The 13,394-nt window shown below is 48.6% G+C and overlaps 6 protein-coding genes across 6 annotated transcripts; 5 read left to right on the top strand and 1 right to left on the bottom strand.

Annotated features, from left to right (window-relative positions):
* Nucleotides 1-95: 95 nt before the first annotated feature.
* Nucleotides 96-1,852, top strand: KD926_006941 (cytochrome P450; the record flags this gene model as incomplete). Its single annotated transcript, XM_053099963.1, has 4 exons — nt 96-354; nt 432-973; nt 1,033-1,366; nt 1,428-1,852. 4 exons carry the CDS (start codon nt 96-98, stop codon nt 1,850-1,852), a joined length of 1,560 nt encoding a protein of 519 aa, XP_052956346.1.
* Nucleotides 1,853-2,104: 252 nt separating this feature from the next.
* Nucleotides 2,105-4,792, bottom strand: KD926_006940 (uncharacterized protein; the record flags this gene model as incomplete). The annotated part of the gene is made up of 1 exon (XM_053099962.1): nt 2,105-4,792. The coding sequence occupies one exon, from the start codon at nt 4,790-4,792 to the stop codon at nt 2,105-2,107; it is 2,688 nt and encodes an 895-aa protein (XP_052956345.1).
* A 748-nt stretch (nt 4,793-5,540) lies between these two features.
* On the top strand, nt 5,541-7,208 carry KD926_006939 (putative MFS transporter; the record flags this gene model as incomplete). The annotated part of the gene is made up of 1 exon (XM_053099961.1): nt 5,541-7,208. One exon carries the CDS (start codon nt 5,541-5,543, stop codon nt 7,206-7,208), a length of 1,668 nt encoding a protein of 555 aa, XP_052956344.1.
* A 369-nt stretch (nt 7,209-7,577) lies between these two features.
* On the top strand, nt 7,578-8,844 carry KD926_006938 (TauD/TfdA dioxygenase family protein; the record flags this gene model as incomplete). The annotated part of the gene is made up of 4 exons (XM_053099960.1): nt 7,578-8,220; nt 8,280-8,401; nt 8,456-8,687; nt 8,741-8,844. 4 exons carry the CDS (start codon nt 7,578-7,580, stop codon nt 8,842-8,844), a joined length of 1,101 nt encoding a protein of 366 aa, XP_052956343.1.
* A 402-nt stretch (nt 8,845-9,246) lies between these two features.
* KD926_006937 (putative rhamnogalacturonase) lies at nt 9,247-11,035 on the top strand (the record flags this gene model as incomplete). The annotated part of the gene is made up of 7 exons (XM_053099959.1): nt 9,247-9,679; nt 9,731-9,809; nt 9,868-10,075; nt 10,124-10,258; nt 10,310-10,523; nt 10,579-10,884; nt 10,947-11,035. 7 exons carry the CDS (start codon nt 9,247-9,249, stop codon nt 11,033-11,035), a joined length of 1,464 nt encoding a protein of 487 aa, XP_052956342.1.
* A 931-nt stretch (nt 11,036-11,966) lies between these two features.
* KD926_006936 (uncharacterized protein) lies at nt 11,967-13,337 on the top strand (the record flags this gene model as incomplete). Its single annotated transcript, XM_053099958.1, has 1 exon — nt 11,967-13,337. The coding sequence occupies one exon, from the start codon at nt 11,967-11,969 to the stop codon at nt 13,335-13,337; it is 1,371 nt and encodes a 456-aa protein (XP_052956341.1).
* Nucleotides 13,338-13,394: the final 57 nt, after the last annotated feature.

The raw sequence follows: 13,394 nt of genomic DNA, 5'->3' as shown, positions 1-13,394 counted from the left end.
GCTATTAGGATTACTCAACCCAAAGGCTCGGGTCGATGGTGCTTGTGTGGAGCGAGATCCCAAGATCCTGGTTCTGCACAACCCAAACCATCGCCATGGGATTCACCCACGATCTGGTAGTTTTGCTACAACCATGCACTGAGTCGTTTCTCAGGGCCACGGGGTCATTTGCCGTTCTTGGTTTGGTCTATTTTCTGATTCTGGGCGCATATCGTCTGACGCTGCACCCGCTCGCCAAGTTCCCAGGCCCTAAACTGGCAGCCTTCACGCAGTGGTATGAAACGTATTATGAGTTCTTCAAGCAACCAGGGGGGCAGTTTCTTTTCCATTATCGCAAACTTCATGAGGAATATGGTGGGTGCCGATATCATTTTACCCTGTTTGATTCTTATAGTTGCATATCCACTCACCCATCATCGGTTCGCATACAGGCCCCATTGTCCGTATTAGCCCCTTCGAAGTTCACATCCAAGACTCGGCTTTCTTCGAGGAAATGTTCTCTCAATCCCATCAGTGGGATAAGCTGAAACACCTCGAACATCGATTCAACAACGCTACTGGCACATTCCCGACTCCCGAGCATGAGGCCCATCGACACAGACGCGCAGCTTTAAACCCCTTTTTCTCGAAGCGAGCAATCACTGGTGCGGCACAGATGATGCAGGAACAACTTGGAAACCTATGCTTGCGTCTTCGTCGGGAGTATCAAGGGACTGGGAAGGTCTTGCGCCTCGATTGGATGTGGGGATGCATTGCGTCAGATATCATTGTTCGATATTGTTTCGATCGCGGATACGGCTTCTTGGAGGCTCCAGACTTCAGCTCGCCCTTCATCCAGGCACTATTTGACTTGCTGGACGGTGTTCACTTGGTGACACAATTTCCATGGGTTGCGACAATATTCAATGCGCTACCGGAAAAAGTGGCGGAAGCGTTGCAACCAGGGCTTAAGTCGGTGAACCACTACAACAAGGTATATCCCAACGATGAACATTTGAACATTATTGAAATAGAAGTACTAAGTCTATGCAGGAGATGAGAAATCAAATTGCCGACATTCTTGACAGTGCAGCAACCTCCAAAACCTCGGACAAGAAAACCGTGTTCAATGCGCTGCTTGAATCTGATCTACCACCGCAGGAGGTCACTCTCGATCGCCTCCAGCACGAAGCAATCACCGTAATTGGGGCTGGCTTTGAGACAACGAAATATGCCCTGACAGTGGCAAGCTTTCATATTATCAACATCCCTTCTGTCTACCAGCGCCTACGTCAGGAACTTGATGTGGCCATCCCAGATCCCAATCACATCCCGTCACTGAGCGAGTTGGAGAAACTCCCTTATCTAACAGCCTGTATTCAAGAATGTGGGCTACAATATCCCACCTTTCCCACCTCATAAGTCTAGTGGAACTAATTCGTATTAAGGTGTCCGCCTCTCCTACGGCGTCTCGCAACGCGCTTCCCGCATCTCCGACCACATCACCCTCACCTATAAATCCTACGTTATCCCCCCGGGCACGATCATTAGCATGGACAACTACTCAGTCTCGCACGATGAAAGTATTTTCCCCGACTCATTTACCTTCAGACCAGAGCGCTGGCTCGGCGACCCTCTGGCCCCAGACGGAAGAAAGCTCACCCGGTATTTGGTCTCGTTTGGCCGTGGAACGCGCTCGTGTCTTGGAATCAATCTCGCGCACGCAGAGATGTATATTGCGATGGCGAATATATATCGGAACTTTGAGTTTGAGTTGTTCGAGACGGATCGCAGTGCGGTTGATATCTACCGTGATATGTTTTTGCCACACGCGAAGCCGGGGACTCAAGGGGTTAGAGTGAGGGTGAGGTGAAAAGGTAGACTGAGTATAGTATTTTTATTAATACGAATTGGGTCGGGTCAGTTGTGATTTTTGCTTGCTATAATGGCTATCCGATTTTCATTTATCTTTAATCATTTAGTAAATCAGATTTCCTGTGATTTTCCTAATATACTAGTAGAGAGGTGGTTGAAGACAGCAACCACTCATCGTGTAAAGCCCCAAAAGAAGCATTGTATTGACTAATGATAGTTCTGAATATTGAAGCGATGCAAATAGAGCTGATCAACCACCTCTCTCGTTCGACAGATGATCCCCAACTAGGGCCAAATTCTGAATCGCCGCCAGTCCATAAAGCGCGGAAATATTCGTCGACACCCATGCGGCCTCGTGCACAGGAACAGGAACCCGACTCCCATACACCAGCTCACTCCTCCACGGCGCATTTGACGCATACCCATCCCCAGTATAAAACTCCTCCCACGCCCGCCTTGCAAGACCTGCCTCATGCAGTGTCCTCGCCGCATAAGCAGTCAACCGTGAATGTCCCTGACGCAGTATCAATGACCCAAAATCAACATCATATTTAGCCCTTTGGTCATCGGCACTTGCGTTGAAAAACCGACAATAATCGACCCATGCAGACCGAAATCTAAGCGGAAGCGTGTCTCCAAAAGAGTCGATAATTTCGGCACAAATTTCAAATAACCCAAACATGGCAGAAAGATGAGACACCTTCACGACTCCGGTATTATTCGCGTCTTGCGAAGGGGGGAGGATACCCCCCGTGTTGATATTATAGAGTACTGTGCCGGTGACAAACCCGTTTCTTAGATTGCTTATCCCCTGTATGGAGAGATGAAGTTTCTGAAACGCATCTTCCCAGTTCGGAATGCGTCTCTCCCACGCAGTGAACCATGCTGCAGCGAATGCGGACCAGTCGGTCCCAAGCGAAATTGTGACGGCCCCTGCAGATGCAATGTTGGATTTATCCGGGCGGACCTTGCGATAGGGATCTAAAGTAAATAGCGTCTTGTCTGCATTCAACGTCTCGTTCAGCAGCTCTCCCGTACGTTCATCGCCGCCTGTTAGATAATAGAATATTCTCTTATAAATCGCACTCGATACTCGAGCCTGCTTGCAACTATCGCTCCAGTGCTGTACACCGTGTCGTGTGCCTAGGCCTTTCCACGGTCCATTGTGATATGCATCGACCTCGGAGGTGTGTCTGGTTAGCGCCTCAGCTAGGCGGTAGACGTCCTCTCTTCCAGTGTGCAGGAAATAGAGCCAGAAAAAGAGATCCGGTGAAAGCTCGGAGTTATCCCACGCGTAACCTCCAACGTCGTATCGCCAGGTGTGTCGGTCTGCGTCGTATGTGTGCATAATGTCGCCGTGGTCCCAGAAGCCGTACCATCGGCGTTCGACGATTTGGGTTTTGTAGTAGGAAAAGAGGAAGTCAAGATTGTGCGTGATGGCTGTCTGAGAAGGGCTTGGATTGAGAGCTGTAGCTTCGGGCGCCCAGTATGTGCCCAGCGCTTTGGTGGATAGGACGTATGCCCTATCAGGAATCAAGACAGGGGGTTCTCGTAGAAGCTTCGCAGTTTTAGAAAGTTGGCTAGAGGAAGGTGTCTGGCTGAAAGCAAAGATGGATAACTCATTCGTCCGCGCAATTCCATATGGCGCCCCCATGTCCTTTTCCCAATCTTCATATGTGACGCGTAGTGCGTCCAGCTGGTCATCGTATGTCTCCTGTCCTAGTCCGTCATGGTAGGGACGTAAATCCATCTTCTCTGCTGACGGGGAATAAAGCCACAGTGTGATCTGGCCTGTTGGACCATTCGCATTTCGAACATCCAAGCCTGTTGGGTACCTCTCCCAGAAATACCGCATTCCAATTCCAAGACCACCATGCGTCGCACTGCCCAGATATGCGAGCCCACCGGCACGGGTTCCTCCAGGGATATTGACCCAACTAAATCCAGAGACAGTTCGTTTTTTCAGTGTGTATCCGTCGGGAGACAGTTGAGTTAGGGTGTAGTCGTTCCAGCAAGGGACCCACTTCATGTACTCTCCAACTTGATTATCCCATGTCTCTTTGGGCGGTAGAGTCTGGCCATGGACTTGAGCAGACCTAATATGTTGACCGGGATCCTTCCAAAGCCCTGTGATTCCTTGAACAGACTCGCTCAATATTCCATCATCTACGCCAGCAAAGCGTACATGTCTATTGAAAGGCAATTCATCGCCAAGAGGGACATCAAATTGGATCGCGATACCCCGGATAAAGGTCTTTTGGGGATCGCCGTCGTAGATGATGGTATGAGCAACACGAATTTCTTCGGAGCTCCGATAGAAGTAGAAGCGCAAGATGAATGGAAGCCATGGGGCTCGTGAAGAAGGATCGTGAGACCCAGTAAATTCATGTGTGCCTCTGATTGCAATGACGGCTCTGATAGAACCCTCCTGCTCGATGGTCACATCTTCAACCGAGCCCTGAAATTCAAATTCGATAGATTGGTCAGATTGAGATAGTAATACCAATCTGCCCCGGGATCCAACAACATTGCCATTGCTGTTTGTGATTTGCTCAATCACAAATCGACCTTTAGTGGGGAAAGTGGCGGACACTTTCCCTGTGTCAACATGGATCACTTTAGTGGTTCTGTCATGTCGAATCTGGATTCCAGTAGGCGGGTCTACATATTCATTTGCTTTGGTCGCCTTGATGAAGTGACCGCTTGGAACGCTCCCCTCCGAGGAAATAGAATGCCCGGTCCATTTCACTGACCCGTCAGGCCAGGACGCATTGACCCAGGATTGTAGCGGCGTCGAATGGCAGCCGTCGTCAAGTACGAAGGGTGTCTGACCAGGATAATATTTCCCTCGTGGCCATGGAACGCCGAATGTCGTTCGAGGCTCGTCCGGGCAATCTCCGAGCCATTTTAGCCTTACCTTGGCCTCATCGGAACTCATGATACAGAGATTTCGACTCACTCGTCGGTCGCACTAAGAGCAGAAAGGACAAGATTTGGACAGGATCAAGTACGGGACGAGTACCTTAGATAGTAGATTGCGTTCATCCGAGACAATTCAAGTTCGGATAAAGAGCACTTCTCGGTTAGAAACAAACAAATAAGGATTCCTGAAAGTCCAGTTCGGCAGTCACCATCGTCTGCAACGATGGCGTATCCAAGCCTTTTAAGCCGGTGCTTAACTCTGATAGATCAAGAGCGTCGGAATATTCCATCAATCATAAGATTAGTGCAATATAAATGATAGCTGTTGGAAGCCTGACTGGTTCATTAATTTATCATGCTGACATTGGGACGTTGGAGCGGGGAGAGCCATCAATTAGGGCTCGGAAGTCAGGCTGATGCCATCCGCCCTTACATGGCAACACTCGTCGCGATGAGCACATCATCTGCGCCATCCCGGCCGCGTCCTTCGTTCGGTTCCTAGACATCTTGGCCATTTAGAATAACAATCAAGAGCAAGTGGTTAATGACTTGACGGTCTTGTTCTAAAGCTTAGCTTCTTGGGCTACTTGCTTGCACCATTGTCGCCCAGCAGCACGAACACAGCCGGTTAGAATTATCGCGAGATAGATGCTGACAGTATATATCTACTGCATGATGCTTGTAAAACATGCAAAGACAGATACTCGGTTTGTCTTCAATTTTCGTGGACCGGTCCGTCCGTCTGGACCTTCCTGACGGTGAAAATGTCTAAGTCGCCCAACCCAGAGTTCACCAAGGACGGCACGGTGGTCGATCTGGCTGAGCCAGATGAGCGGCCACAATACAGGTCTTTTGTTTCTGCTTTCCTATCAAGGAGAAGGAACGTGGGCCCCGACAGTATCGCCACCACACGCAGTGTATTCGACGACCCTGTTCTTGCAAAATACTATCAACCTCATCCTCAGTATGAGAACTTGCACCGGTTCGACCCCAACGAAAGATGGACGCACCGAGAAGAGACTGCTGTGCGACGAAAATGTGACCTCAATATCTTCCTCTGGATTCTTGTCATGTTCTTCGGTCTGAACCTCGACCGAGGCAATCTGGGCAATGCTTCCGCCGACAACCTGCTGGATGATCTACACATCAATACGAACGACTACAACAACGCGCAGAACATGTATCGAATTGGATTTCTGATTGCAGAGATTCCATCCCAAATGATTGGAAAGCGACTTGGTCCTGATCGATGGATCCCTGCACAGATCATCATGTGGAGTCTGGCATCGGGAGGTCAGTTCTTCATTCACAACCGCGCTGGGTTCTTTGCCTGTCGCTTCTTCTTGGGCTTCTTCATGGGTGGCTTTATTCCGGACGCGATCCTGTATCTCTCATATTTCTACACCAAATCTGAGATGCCTCTTCGACTGGCCTTCTTCTGGTTCGTTGACTCCATCTCCGGTGTCATTGCGTCGTTTATCGCCTACGGAGTTTTGCATATGCGGGGTGTTCAGTCTCGCCCAGGATGGCAGTGGTTGTTCCTTATCGAAGCCTTGATCAGCATAGTTATCGGTTTCCTGAGTTTTCTGTTCCTCGTCCCGGGGCCAACACAAACCAAAACCTGGTGGAACCCGAGTGGCTACTTCACTGAGCGCGAGGAGAAAATTATCGTCAACCGTGTCCTCCGTGACGATCCGTCCAAAGGAGACATGCACAATCGTCAAGCCTTGTCCCTGAGTATGCTCTGGAAGAGTCTCAAAGATTACGATTTGTGGCCCATTTATATCATCGGCATTCTCTTCGAGATCCCCACCGGGCCCCCTAAAGGCTATCTGAGTTTATCACTTAAGGCGATCGGATTCAGCACATTCCAGACAACACTCCTCGGAATCCCAGTCACCGTATTCGCCGCTATAAACCTGCTCATTATCACCGAAATCACCGAACGATTCCACCAGATTTCAATCGTTGGCGTTTTTACCCAGCTCTGGTCTCTGCCGCTGCTCATCGTCCTCTACACATCGGCCAGCTCACTCTCCAGCTGGGGTCTGTACGCGGTTACATTCGTGCTTCTGGGCTGGCCTTCTCCCCACGCTGCTCATGTCGGTTGGACTTCTCGAATCAGTAACGCCGTGCGAACCCGGACTGTTAGCGCGGCCGTGTACAATATTACCATTCAGTTGTCCGGAATCGCGTCATCGAACATCTATCGCGAGGATGACAAACCGTATTATCATCGGGGAGACGGTCAATTGATTGCTATTAATATCGCCACGATTGTAGCATACGTTTTGGCGAAGCTTTACTATGAATGGCGGAATAAGTCGAAGAAGGCCAAGTGGGAGGCGATGAGCGAACAGGAGAAAGCGCATTATTTGGATACGACAAGCGATGAGGGGAACAAGCGGCTGGACTTTCTGTTTGATAGTTAGAGATTTCATCTATGGGCTGATAGGGTGGTTAGACTTGTAGGGTGGTTAGACTTGTGAGGTGGTTAGGTGGTAGGATCGCAGGATCGTTGAGTTGGATTTACTAAGTAGGCTAACTAGTTATAGTTGATAATTTATTAATCCCCTCCTTCTAGAGGATAGAGTCAAATCTGGCCGAAATGGCGTTACATCCAAACACGGTCTTATCCGGATATTAAACGAACTGCAACTAAGCTCTTAACCAGGGAAAGTAAGAATCGAGCAAGCAGCGTGGCAGAAGCTTATATACCACGTCCTTGCCCCTGGCCATAAGCCAAACAGTCAAAGACCGATATTAGGTGTACAAAAAATAAGACCGAAGACTTTACCAACATGCCCTCCATCAAAGAAGAGCTGCAGCTCCCCGAGCGTCCGAAAGGCCTTCCTCACCCCGAATACACCACTCCGCGTGGCGTGTCCCCCCTGCAGTCCGTCCCCGCCGCGGGCTTGCAATACCCGAACTACACACCCTTCAAACTACCTAATCTCGTCGAAAACCATTTCACAGACCGGGGCCTGAACTCCGACCCATCTAAATCCCAGCTTCTGAACGCTGCTACCATCATCCATCTGACCCCCGAAATCGGCACCGAAATTGTCGGCCTCCAGCTAACCGATCTGACCGACGAGCAAAAAGATGATCTAGCGCGCCTGGTCGCCGAACGAGGTGTTGTCTTTTTCCGCGACCAGGAGATGGACGCGCATGAGCAGATTGCATTCGGCGCGTATTATGGCGATCTGCACATTCACCAGATGGCGGGAATTATACCTGATCTGCCCTGGGTGCATCCGATCCATAAAGATGAGACGGCTGTGAATGGCCGCTCTCATCAGATTTGGCATTCGGATGTAAGTTATGAGATTCAGCCGCCTGGATTGACACTATTGAAGATGGATACCCTCCCGGAGGCAGGACCGGATGGGACCCTGGCTGGGGGAGATACCATTTGGGCGAGTGGGTATGCGTTGTACGAGTGTAAGACTTCTTTTGGTCAAATTTCGTGATGTAACATTACTGAGAAACCGTGTGATAAGCGCTCTCGCCTAAACTGCGGGCATTCTTGGAAACACTAGAGGCGAAACACAGCGGACTCGAACAAGCAGAGAAAGCGCTGCGCACGAGCGGTTGCCTACGCAGAGATCCTATCGAGACTATCGTAAGTCAATATTCCATCCACATGACTGAATGAACCCTCATTGATTGATTGCAGCACCCTGTCGTCCGTACTCACCCTGTGACAGGATGGAAGACTCTCTACGTGAATGAGAACTTTACCAAAGAGATCGTGGGATTGGAGAAGAGAATCGGAGATGGAATATTGGACTCTCTCTACCGCACTGTGGCCGAAGGATATGAGTTCCAGGTGCGGTGGAAGTGGTCTAAAAATGCGGTCGCGATCTGGGATAATCGGGTCACCTTCCACACTGGGATATTTGACTACTGTAAGGTGTCTCTCCAAATGTTGAACCGACATAATGCTGACTAGAATCCCCAGTCCCGCACCTCCGACATGGACTCCGAGTTGCGCCACAGGCCGAAAGACCATATTTGGATGCCGAGTCGAAGACAAGGAAAGAGGCTCTATCGAAGGATGTGTAAATAGGCTGCTAGTTTTATCATATGACCGTTTTGAGAAATGATGTAATTTGTATGCAATTAATTTAAGCATTGCTGTGACTCGGAGATTATCCTTAGATGGTTAGACCAAAGCTTGACCGTTCCTTCAAAAGGCTGACACCGATATTAAATGCTTACTGAGGGAATTGTATCATTGATGCCAAAATGAGGCAAGGTACCCCTATAGTTACATCATCTTAACTCGGACAAAAGAGGCTCAGTCTCCCTTATCATTTGTATAGCATCGGATCCACATTGAGTGGAGCAAAATGTCGACATTTGATTAAGACATTGGCAAGACACATTCACGATGCTTAAAAGCAACAACTATCTGTAGCATCTCAAGTGTATCAACAGGCTATTAAAATTTCTTTTTGAGTCACAATGAGACTCCTTCCTCTCTTTCTGTTCTTATCCCCTATCTCCGGCCAACTCATAGGCCGTGTCGGCCCAACAACCGATCTTTCGAAGAAGACAACAGAGTGCAACATTCTCGACTACGGCGGAGTTGCAGATAATAGCACAGATATTTCGGATGCATTGGAAAAGACCTTCAATAACTGTGTTCGTCGTCACGAGGGAAGCAGACTGGTTGTTCCGGAAGGAGAATACCTCATTAATCGGGGCGTGGTGTTGAGCAATGCCACAAACTGGGCATTCCAACTCGATGGGCTGGTTACGGCCGCGTATGGAGGGGACTGGAACATTGAACGTGGGTTGATTCTCCAAGGCTTTGCCGGCGTGGATGTATTGAACGATACCATCAACGGGGAGGGTGACCATAAGTTCTTGTTAGATGTCCTTGTTATTGTCAATGGTAAGCTTTCTCAAAGAATAGTGGAATTCCGTCCACTAACTCCGGAGATAGCGGTCGACTTTGAGTTCTATTCCTCTAATGGCCGAGGTGCGTTCCAGGGCCAGGGATACTTGTACAGAAATCTGAATAAGTAAGTCTTCTAGAGGTGATGAGTTGGCTGAGATTGCGCGTGCTGAACATTATGAAAGTACGGATCGCCCTCGTCTCGTCAGATTGATTTCGCCGATAAATGCTTCAGTCCACGACTTGATTCTCGTGGACAGTCCAAAGTTCCACATTATTCTTGACTTTGCGGTCAATGTGGAGGCATACCATTTGACTATCCGCGGAGGCAACCTGGGTAGCTACGATGGTATCGACGCAATTGGAACGAACTACTACATTCACGATAATGAGGTAGGGAGCAAGTTCGAACTCCGCGGGAAAATCAGCTAACGGAAACAGGTGACCAACCGCGACGAGTGTGTATCTGTGAAAAGCCCCTCTCATCACGCCCTTGTAGAGAACCTGGTTTGTAACCAAGCGGGTTCGGGGATTTCTATTGGAAGCTTGAATATATCCGCCGAGATATCGAATATCGTACGTTTTGTATGTCCCTATCTGACGATAGAAGACTAAGATCAATCAAAGCTCGCCCGAAACATCAATATTATTCAAGGCAACAACATCGCTTTCATCAAGACCTATCCTGGCGGATCAGGCTACGTCACGAATATCACTTTCGAGAATTTCCGCTCCAAGGCAAGTCTCTATGGTCTTAGCGTCAACCAATACTGGCAGAACACCTTTGAACCCGACACTGGCGCCGTCGCTCTGAGCAATCTTGTCTTCCGAAACTTCACTGGTATATCAGCTTGCCTTCTCGCATTCTTTTACCCAAGCACTAAATTAAAACCCAGGTTCTGTCGCCGACGGTCTGAAACGTCCACCGCTCTACCTAATTGCCAACGATCTCACCTACGCGACGAACGTAACCGTTGAAGACTTCTCCGTATGGACTGAATCCGGCACTAAAGTGGCCAACAAGATCAGCAATATCTATGGCACAGGAGACGACTCATACAACAAGGACAACGGGATCAAGTCATGGAGTCCAACCACTACTCCCCAGGCTTATACGAGCACGTATACGATTACTGCATCGCCGACCGGGTGGACTGCACCGTCGAGCCCGACCTGGGCGGCACCCAGCACCGGATACGGAAGTAAGTTTTATTTGCTTTTTCGATGTCGTTTGTGCGTTTTCAGGTTCTGATTGTCGTTGCAGCCGACGTGCCCATTCCAGTTTATACCCCAAAGCCGTTGTGGAGGCCTAATGGTGTGGATTATGATTTGCATTATTGGGGAAGTTTTTAGCTCAGGCACGGATTGACGAACCACTTTTGGCCTTCGATGATGGATATTGAAATGACGTTCTGCTGAGGAGATTGTGTACCATTATGCACCCGAGATGAGCTCTAGAGAACAGGGTTGGTAGAAGAAAACAAAGAACGAGACAAAATCGGGATTTCCTTGCTCACTTCCAAAGTGGCAAAGAAGAGAAAATTCATAATGTGTAGACAAGGAAGTAGTTCATCTAAAACCGCGATTGCTCTTATTTTTTTGTACCAATAAACGAAAGAGACCATTATTGCATGAGCAAAATGAAATGAGAGAGAGAAGTCTCCTAGCCAGCTATCAGAGCTCTACCACCATGTAGCACTCATAACAGCTTCGCAGAATGGCACATCCAGTGCAGTATAATTCAGCATCGAGTGGACTTGGGCTAATAGTGAAAATTCCAGAATATTTCTTCCAAGGCAGTTTGAATGTCTATTCTATTTTTAATACCTAGCTTGACCCAAAGAATGTCTGTTCACACAAAGCGTTGATGACCGGCTGTGGTTTAGCTTGAATGATCCCAGTTTGTTGATCCCTTGTCTTTGTTCTTCCATCAAATACTTGCGACAATACTACTTGTGAGCGTTCTTTGTAAAGACTATGTTTGGTCGTTAGATTTCATTGTAAACCACGAATTGGGCATTTGGGCCACCCGTTTGGTCACTGCATCTTTTTCACCCACTGGGTAGCTCGCTTTCATCGGTATTGCATAGACGGAGAAAAATATTTCATGGCATCATTTGTGCCATGAAACGTGCTCTTTGTCATCAATCGCTACAAAGATTTAGGCCTAACATCGAAAATCTAAATAGATGGATACATCCAGAATTTAAGATGATGAGTTCTTTCGTCTTCGCAGCACCTCTCCTACCCTTTTCTCCGATCTTGTGAGATTTGCTTTGGCACGATGTCTCGTCTTTCGCGTCACTTACTGAATTTCACCCTTCTTCTTATTGCCGTCTCCGGGCAATTCAACCTGACTGATTTCATCGAAGCTATTAGACTAGAAAAGGACCCTCAGAAGATCGTCTTCATCGTCTATCGCACGGTGCTCAATATAGTCTTGTATATCCTGATCAACGGTATTCGCAATATCCGAGGCCTTGGATCGCCGGTAAAGGGAGTTTTTATTGCCGTTCTTTGGCTTACATCCGGATATCCTTGCGACTTTCGCGATAACCTCTACGAAGTTTACCATTCGGGGCCGTCGGATGGCATCACCGGTCGCCTTTGGCATCTCATCTCAGCACCAGAGCATGTGATATCTTACATTGTGGTTGGATTCAGCGTCTTCCGCCTCATATCGCAATGGGGTGTGTTTCTTTACTTCTTCAAAACGCACGAGAGTCCTGACGTCATGAAGCCGAAGAAAAGGAACTGTACTACAATAATCGCGACCACTGATACCGACCGACAAAGAGTCGAAGAATGCTTGACATCCTGCTTGTTGAACAAAGTACGAGAGGCCATCGTTGTGACGACCAATAGTGAGTTTGCAGAGACAGAGGATATGGTGAACAGGTTCCGGAAGTGTTTCCCAGAGACCACAATCTACTTGCTGGACACAGAAGAGACTCGCAAATGCGACATGATTAGCGAGGCCATCAAGATGGTTGAAACGGATATCGTTGTGCTCGTTGATCCCAATGTCTTTTGGCCTCGTCGTTTCTTGGATCGCCTGTTGGTCTCTTTCAATAACATCATTGGATTTGCAATGATTTACCAACCCGTTCATCGATTCAGGATGTCCCTTAGAGTAAGCTCTCGTGGTGAAAACACCCAGCAAGAACCGAGAATGGGGCTGTCTTTGGGGCAATATGCCGCTCGGGCTATAGCTTGTCCGAAGTCACTTCTCCAACAACCCGAGTTCAGCGGATCTTTCAAACAAGCACAGCCGACAGATTCTGCGTTCTACGACGAAGAGTGTGCCGCGCGCTTCCTAGAAAGATGGGCATTGGAGAATGGATACCGCACGGCGAAGAGCTATGTTGGTCATGACGCATTCGAACCACCCCTTCGTACAACCCCCGAGTCCGCTGTCTTTGCACACCGTTTATTCTACTACGTCAAGTGCGCACGACAAGCCGCGAGAATGAGGTTCAGAAATATATTGAACATCGCCATTGAATGGGGGAATCTGACCTCTGTAGCCCGCAGTAGCCATGCATTGGCATTCTTGATTCTGGCCTTTTGTCTTGACGCTGCGCTCACAATGATAATTTGGCAGTCCACGCAAAAGAAGCGAGAGGCTCAAAATACTCGGGGGCGTGCCCACTGAATTTTTGTCATACTCCAGCCGAGGAGAACTCCAGTTGTGGTATACAGTTTTTGTCTG

The sequence above is a fragment of the Aspergillus affinis genome, assembly GCF_023601865.1.
Source record: "Aspergillus affinis strain CMG 70 chromosome Unknown NODE_39_length_258944_cov_87_149177, whole genome shotgun sequence".
Taxonomy (NCBI): domain Eukaryota; kingdom Fungi; phylum Ascomycota; class Eurotiomycetes; order Eurotiales; family Aspergillaceae; genus Aspergillus; species Aspergillus affinis.
The sequence above is the reverse complement of the archived record's forward strand: the minus strand, read 5'-3'. Positions and strand labels throughout refer to the sequence as shown.